At 59.3% G+C, this 8,032-nt stretch overlaps 1 protein-coding gene across 21 annotated transcripts; it reads left to right on the top strand.

The window, feature by feature from the left end:
• The first annotated feature begins 515 nt into the window (after nt 1-515).
• On the top strand, nt 516-7,762 carry LOC125159335 (translation initiation factor IF-2-like). 21 transcript variants are annotated; one of them, XM_047847576.1, is made up of 5 exons: nt 530-719; nt 845-1,329; nt 4,768-4,969; nt 5,418-5,546; nt 5,789-6,032. In XM_047847576.1, the coding sequence occupies exons 2-5, from the start codon at nt 882-884 to the stop codon at nt 6,021-6,023; spliced, it is 1,014 nt and encodes a 337-aa protein (XP_047703532.1). In that variant the 5' UTR covers nt 530-719; nt 845-881; the 3' UTR covers nt 6,024-6,032. The 21 variants fall into 21 exon arrangements, 9 of the variants coding, with proteins under 9 accessions (XP_047703540.1, XP_047703539.1, XP_047703532.1 ...); XM_047847577.1 differs by having other exon boundaries at nt 530-686; XM_047847580.1 differs by lacking the exon at nt 5,789-6,032 and adding exons at nt 6,095-6,398; nt 6,742-7,762 and having other exon boundaries at nt 532-1,329.
• The last annotated feature ends 270 nt before the right edge of the window (nt 7,763-8,032 follow it).

Here is an 8,032-nt window from a genome sequence, read left to right on the forward strand (position 1 = left end):
AGGTTCCAGGAGTTAGGATGCGACACATCTTTTCAGGGGCCACCGTACACCCAACTAGACCTCAAGAGCCCAGGCCCAGGCCTGCCCAGCCAGTCTCCCCGGGGGAGGGTCAGAGCCCGCAGCGAAGGACCACAGGGGACTCTTCTGCCTCTGTTCCGGGGAAGGGCCCCCAAAGCTGTGTTGCCCTTGGCCTCTTGCGAGGCCTGCTCCCTGCAGCCAGAAGTACCCTGAGTGAGTGTCCCAGCTCTCCCCCTGAGCCAGGGGCAAGTAGCTGAAGGCCTCTGGCTGCAGACCAAGGCTCTCCTGGCCAGGGCCTAGGGCCATCTGAAAACAAGAGATGCCCGAGCTCTGTTTTTGTGAGGAGGGGTACAGCTCAGAGGCAGAAAGGGTGCCCACCTCATACTCACTTCCCAGCCCCCCCCCCCCCCGCCCCGGCGGGGGGGGGGGTGGAGGGGGGGGTTAGGGGGGTGCTGGGTGGGTGAGACACGCAGTTCGCCGGTTCTTCCTCTTGCTTTTCTTTGCCAGCCTCTTTCATAGTCCTGACCTCAAGTAACCCATTATCAGTGGAGCATGCGTGGGGAGTCAGCCCTGGATTCCAATCCTGGCTCTGCCACGTGGACGGTGACCTGTCGGAAAATGGAGACCCCGGTGCCCAACCTGCAGCCCAGCTCAATGGTCACGAAAAGGTCTGGGGGGCAGGGGCGGCAGATGGAAAACAGGTGTGGCTCTTTCCTTCATCTGTCTGCGCACGGACTTCCCCAAGGTCCCCCCTCAGTGCACCCCCTTTTCTCCTCTTTGCCCTCCTGGCTTAAGTGCATTGGTCTCTTACTGGGTGCCCCCACAGCGTCCCATGGATCCCAGATGGATGAACAGATGACTGGATGGACTCAAAACCCCCGGGGTCTGACCCACGGGAGGTGCTTGGCCAATGCCGCCCCTCCCCTGGCCCCTTGGCGGGGCGGGGCGGGGGGGGGGGGGGGCGGGACACGGCGGGCCGGCCACTGCTACTCAAGTCCTGGATGCAGCCCAGATGGGAAGCAGAAGTGCCCCGGGGTGCCCTGGCAATCAGGCCAGATCCCCCGTGGGGCGCGCTGGGACCGGCACGGGGCCCAGCCGCCCTCCCGCTGCGACGCGCATGCTCCATGTCCCCCACCCGCCGCGCCTGGTTCCCACGCCGCCGCCGCCGCCGCCGCCGCCCCGGCCCCGCCCGCTCCCCGCCCGCTCCCCGCCCGCTCCCCGCCCGCCTCCCGGCCCTGCTCCTGGCTCTAGACAGAGGAGGACGGACAGCCTCGCAGAACGCGCCTCCTGAGAGCGGCGCCCAGGGACCAGGTCGAGACCGGGCGGGGAATCCCGCCATCTCCTGGGGCCGCTGTCCCCGAGGGCTTCTCGGAGGCGGCAGCCTTGGCCTTGGGCCTGCCGGGGGTGGGGGTTAGGACCGACAGCCCGGCAGCGGCCCGCGGAGCCCCAGTGTGCCGGCCTGGCAGGGCTGTGGCGGCCCAGAGCGGGACCCTGCGGAGGCGGGGGGGTGGGGGGGGGCGCGTCTCGGCAGGCAGGTGGCCATGGGGCGAGGGAGAGGACCCCTGGAAAGCAGCCTATGTTTATTGACTGCGATTCGCCTCTGATCCTGGAGCTGGCAAGGGAGCCCCCGGCGGGTAAGTTTGGATTTTGCGCCCGTGTGTGTGGGTGCGCTGGGCAGGCCGGCAATTCGAGGTGGCGGCACTCCTGCCCAGGGGCACCTGGCGAACTCAGCAGGCACAGGTGGTAAGGGTCCCAGACGTGTCCTGGCCGCTAGCTATCAAGGGGGCGGCGGGGGGGGGGGGGCGGTGGTGCCCCCCTTTGGTGAGACCGTTGGTGGTGAGGAGCTCCCCAGAAGAAGGTGTAGGAAGAGGAAGCCAGGGGTGGGATGGAGGGCCTGCAAGATCAAGAGAGGGAGGGAGCGAGCTGAGCGGGGAAGGAGCTCCAGCAGTCCTCCAGTCCCACAGACGTGTGCCTGGCAGCCCCTGCGGGCCAGGCCCCTGCAGGCATTGGCGATATGGCAGGGAAGAAAATGGCAAAACTCGCCCCACGTGGGTCCAGGCCTAGTGGCAGGGCGCACACGACAGGACAGCCAACATCTTAAATGAAGGATGCTAGAGTGTGTTCATCGGTGGTAAGTGCCCTGGGGAAACTAGAGCAGAGGGAAGGAGGTGAGGGGTTGGGTCGCAAGTCTGAGTAGATGAGGGTATTTCAGAAAACCTTGAAGGAGATGAGAGCGTGTACCGGACGGAGGGAACAACCAGTGCAAAGGGCCTGAGGTATGAGTGGACTGGTGTGTGGAAGGGAATGCGCAGAGGACGGTGTGGCAGGAGCAGAGGGAGCAAGCAGGTGGGAGGGGGGCAGGGCGAGGCCAGGAGGGGCCACATGGGTCTACTCTGAGTCAGATGGGCACCCCGGGGAGGGCCGTGAGCAGGCAAGGACAGAACCCCATTAGGAGGTGGCCCTGTTTACCATCAGTTCAGCCTCTGCCCCTCCCCCGCCCCCCACCGCCCAGGACAGGGGAGACCCCAGTTGCAAGGCTGATCCTCAGATGATCCTTAGAGGGCTTTGTTGGGTGGAGCAGCGTGGAAGGCCCTGGGGTGACCTGCGGCCTCCCTAGGCCCAGGGCCCTGGGGCCGACCCCCCCAGCGGGCTGCAAGCGCTGAGGTCCCCAGGGAAGGCTGCCGGAGCCAGGAGGAGGCAGCCGGGGTCTGGAAGTGCCAGGCCTCAGAGGAAGTCCGCCAGGAAGGAAGAAGCCTGACTGCAAGAGGCCTGGCGCCACTCCTCCTCACAGATGAAGAAGCCCCAGTTCCTGATCCCAGTTCCTGTGTGGGGTCGCCTCCTGCCTTTCCTGGGGTTTGTTTTCTGTGTTCTTTTCCTGGGGAAATAGCCCCATCTCCTGGTCTTCTGTAGGCACCAGCACGGAAGCCCACTGGCTGCCTCTTTTTTTTTTTTTTTTTTTTTTCTTTAATTTTGTTTAAATCTTTCTCTATTTTTGAGAGGGACAGAGAGCCACAGAGCGCAAGCAGGGGAGGGACACAGAGAGAGGGAGGCACAGAATCCCAAGCAGGCTCCTGGCTCCGAGCTGTCAGCACAGAGCCCGAGGCGGGGCTCGAACTCACGAACCGAACCGTGAGATCATGACCTGAGCCCAAGTCGGAGGCTTAACCGACTGAGCCACCCGGGTGCCCCTCCCTTTTCATTTTGAACACCGGCAAGCAAACAGACGAAATCGAGAGGACAGTCTAAGGCAGCGCAGGTGCCCACCCCCCGGGGCTAGCGGCGGCCTCCAGCTTGCCTTGTTTGCTTGTTTCTCTCTTTCTCGGTTTCTCCTTCCCTTTGTCCTTCTATCCTTCGCTCCCTGCTTTTCTCGCTCTCTCGCTCTCTCTTTCTCTCTCTCCTTTTCCCTTTCCTTTGTTTTTGCTGAAGTAGTTTACAGGAAGCGTGCATACCATTTTCTCCCTACGTGCTTCAAGAAGGAAGGACATTTCCTCCCATGACCCAGGGCCGTTATCCATCCAACCCATGCCCGGCGCGGGCTCCTGCTGTCGTCTGAGAGCCGCTGCACAGTCACCCTCCAGGCCCCCACTGCCTTTGACTCCTCTTTCCTTCACGCCAGCATCTCATCAAGGACTTCGTTACGCTTGACCATTGGCCGTCTGGTTATCTTTTCATCTGAAGCAGCCTCTCTCCCCGGCCTCGTCTTTTCCCCCTGGCGCTGAGACACGCAGGGGACCGACCGGGAACAGCCCACCTTCTAGATTGGGCCGGTTGCTCCCTTGTAGCTAGTGTCTTTAAGTGGTCCCTCTGTCCCCAGTATCCTTTATAAACCGGGTGTGGGGGCACAAGGCTGCACTAGAATTGGGTCCAGCTTTGGCAAGAGCCTTGTGCCCTCCCTGGGGTGGCATCGTCACAGGAGGCGTGTCCGACCTGTGTCCAGCAGCCGTTCGCTTAGCTTTCTGTCTCGGGACCAGCGGTAAGCAGGGGAAGACATCTTGACATCGTGCGGCTATCCACGCCTCCTAGGCCTGTCACCCGGCGGTTTTCGCGTCCACTCCGCCTTAAGGGATTCTTTCCATCTGATTAACGTAAATGTCTTCATCAGACACATGAGTTTATTTCTTCTGGGCTAGTGTTGGTTGACAGCTCGTCACTGGCGATAAGGGACCTTGCGGCAATTTAAATGCTCCGGGACCCCGTCCCCCCATCCTCTCTCCTGTAGCATGAATAAGCTGGAGTCACCCACGCAGCAAAAGCATCCTGGGCCCGCTCCCCACCAGCCACTGCCTGGCTCTTCCGCTTCCCCACCGGGGAATTGCACATTCTGGCCTCCAGCTGGGTGCGGAGCACATCCTTGGAGCAAACTTTCTTTGGCCCCGCTGTTTCCTGGCACTGAGAGCCGGTGCGGAGGAATCAGACACTGCCCGCTCTGTCCCTGACAGACGCTTCCTGCCCTTGGTGTGAGCCCCTGCTGCCTCCTGTCCCCAAGGCGCACACGTGGTCTCTCCCCTTTTGCACCCCCACCCCGGCCCCAGTCTCAGCCCCGGGACCGCCCGGCTTGGGCCCACCCAAGGGCCAGATATGAGCCATGCCTTTAGCCTGCTACTCTCTTTGCTCACCCGCAGCCTTCGGCTCTCAGCCTGAACGTGACTCCTTCAGAGAGCACCCCTCCCCTAGCTATCGTGGCTCCCTCCATAGTGCGTTTCGCTAGCCTGGTCTTCCTCTGTTCCTTGACACTGAGGTTGTTTACAGGTGGAGTGGTATGTGTGTGTTGGGAGTTTTTCTGTAAGGACCCTGACCTGAGAGGAAAAGGGGTCAGCAGTGGAGCTTCCGGGGATGGCTGGAAAGTCGGGGTGCAGGGGTCCTGCCCCCATGGGAAGAAAGGAATGAGAAAGAGGAAGCCAAGGCTCACCGGAGGTGGGCAGGACTCCCTGTCTGGCGGCCCACCGCCCAGGTGAGGGGAGAGGGCGGCAGCTCGGTCTGGGAAAGTGTTATGGGTTGGATTGTGTCCCCCAAGAGAGATGTGTTCGAGTCTTGCCCGCCAGCAGCTGTGACTGGGACCTAACCTGGATGAGGTGGTGCTGGACTAGGGCGGGCCTCATCTCGCACTTGGCTTTTGCCAATCCCCTTAGCTTGTTTGTACCCCCGCGATGGCAGCCATTCTCTTGAAGGCCGGACCCAAGGTGAGCGGGGCTCCCTGACCGTCTCCGTCCGCCCCCTCATCATGCCCCAGCCTCACAGCTCTGGCAACCCCGAGTCTCCCCTTAGCTGCTGAGTTCTCTGGGTCCCCACCCCCACCCCCACCCCCACCCCCACCCCCACCCCATGTTTGGTTGCCGCCCGCCCATCCTGCGACCCATGGGGCTGAATTCCCCTGCAGCCCTGGGAATTTCTCACTTTAGGTGCCGGTATCGTTTGAAGACGTGCCCGTGTACTTCATCAAGACAGGATGGAAGCTTCTGGACCTCAGTCAAAGGATCCTCTCTACAAGAGAGTGTTGCTGGAGAACTACCGCCATTTGGTGTCACTGGGTAAGGACCTCACACCCACGTCCAGTCGCCGCTACTGGATCTCTGAACGGAATCGCTTGTTGGTTACCGTAAGCCCGAGAATACGTGCATTGACCCCTAAGTGGTAACCGCACGGGCCCCCATCGTAGTACTTTTGCATAGAAAGTCGTGGGTTGACTAGACCTCTTCTACCCAAAAGGTGGACGCACGTTATCCTTGAATGTGTACGTGCGCTCTTTGAGACTTCATTTATTTTTATCAAGGCTGCACTGTACAGAGTTTACCAGTTTCTGTTCCTTGAGCCAAGCCAGGCCAAGAGGCCCAGGAGAAGAAGAGCGTTTGGTTTTGCAGCCTGAATCAATCCAGAAAGGAGCTGGGGTGCCCCCCCCCCCGCTGCAACTCACTGCAACTCACTGCGACTCACTGCGACTCACTGCGACCCACTGCCTGCGGGGCTGCAGGGGGCCTGTTTCCTCCATTTCTTCTCTCCAGATTTAAACTCTATAATCTAACCACACACAGGGAGACTACTTTCTTCCCCTTGGTTCTTTCTGACCCTCACTGGGCAGATGCAGGGTTCACAGCGCAGTTCCGGAATCGTCAGTCGATGCCACATGTCCCAGCAGCCTCCTGACCTCCCTGCAGGCCAAGGAATAACACCGTTATCCTGCTGGCCCCAATCACCACCTACTTGGGGCTCCGCGTGCCCACCTGGCCCCCATGCATCCAAAGTCCATGCATCCAGAGTCCATGGCGGTGCCCATGTTGCTGCTCAACCTCGTAGACCAGCTGGGGGAGGCGGACGAGGAGCTGGCGGGCAACTACGCGGAGCTGGGGGACTGGTGCGCCCAGAGGATCCTGCAGCATGTTCAGGTTGGGGACGTGTCCGGGGGACGGGAGGCGGATGCTGGCCACCAGGACGGGTCTCGGGGGGCTGGGGAGCGGGGAACCCCCGCTCCCCACCCCCTGCAGCACCTCCTTGGCTCACGCCCCACCACCGCCACCCCAGCTGGGCGCCGATGGTCCCCTTTACGGATGGGGAGACACGGAGGCCGGGGAAGCGCAGGACCCTACACCCTGGGGAAGGACGAGGGCCCAGGAGAGCTCCGGAGGGAGGGGCCAAGGGCAGGAGGGAGGGTGTCGGAGCCCCTGGCGTGTTAGAGGGAGCAGGAGACCCGGCCAGATCCAAGTCTTTCCAGGCCTCTGTGTGTTCCAGGACAGCCACTTTGGTGGTGGTAGCAGGATATCCTGCTTGGAGATGGTCGGACTTGGCAGGTGCCTGGAGGATGAACTTCAGAAAGGTGTGGGAGATGCATTTGGCCAACTGTCACTATCAGGGAGTGAACTTCTCAAATTCAAGAAGAATTTGGAACTCTGTCTCCGAATGCTACTGTTATTATAATTTTGTCGTCCACTTTCACCCTCCGACTGTCAGGGTCGGCCTTCCTCGACAGGGGCCATGGTCTCAGCTGCCGGCACCTGTTTCTCGGGTTCCCGCGCCATGTGCTCTCAGGCTTTACAACGGCAGCTGCATGATGCCTAACGCTTTTCAAGCAGCCCACTGGACTTCGGAAGAAAAGTTTCAGTAGCATGTCTTCCAGAAGGAACTTGGTACCTAGGATAAACAGTTTGGTCAAATCTCAGAAAATCTTTGTGTTTAGTTACTATAGCAGTCCTTGTGACAGCAACTATTTCCCTAAAGCACGTTATAAAGTCTGGTGTGAAGGGTATTTAGTCGAGATCAAATGTGTTTTAAGAGCCTTGTTTTTCCCTGAAACTTGGTTCCTTTCTTCATGTGGTACATTCTTTATTATTTCAAGATCAGAGATGATTTATCAAAGAAACAGTTGTATACAAGTTGGGAGATAGTTCCTCCTGGAAGTTCTGCTTTATTTCATCCTGGCAAAAATGAGAATTCTCCATAGGACTTTTTCCGAAAACACTCACGGCCTACGTGGAATCAAACAACTGAATGATGCATCCCATTCTGAAAGTCATTCTACTCAGTGCTACGATGGGGTCCTCAGGGAAGTGGAGGGTCCCGGAGCAGCTGAGTGAAACTGAGGGCAGGAGCGAGGGGGCCAGAAACCGAGGGCACGTTAAAAAGCAGGAAACCTGGGGCGCCTGGGTGGCGCAGTCGGTTGGGCGTCCGACTTCAGCCAGGTCACGATCTCGCGGTCCGTGAGTTCGAGCCCCGCGTCGGGCTCTGGGCTGATGGCTCGGAGCCTGGAGCCTGCTTCCGATTCTGTGTCTCCCTCTCTCTCTGCCCCTCCCCCGTTCATGCTCTGTCTCTCTCTGTCCCAAAAATAAATAAACGTTGAAAAAAAATTAAAAAATAAAAAAATAAAAAAAATAAAAAGCAGGAAACCCAAACCACTATGCGAGTCTACCAAACCAGCGAGTGAGGAATTATTCTGTGTCATATTCTTATTAACGACACATAAACACTCTCTATTTTATATGCTTTTAAATTTATTGTTAAATACACAAGCAAAACATGAATATAA

This window comes from Prionailurus viverrinus, unplaced genomic scaffold, assembly GCF_022837055.1.
Source record: "Prionailurus viverrinus isolate Anna unplaced genomic scaffold, UM_Priviv_1.0 scaffold_49, whole genome shotgun sequence".
Taxonomy (NCBI): domain Eukaryota; kingdom Metazoa; phylum Chordata; class Mammalia; order Carnivora; family Felidae; genus Prionailurus; species Prionailurus viverrinus.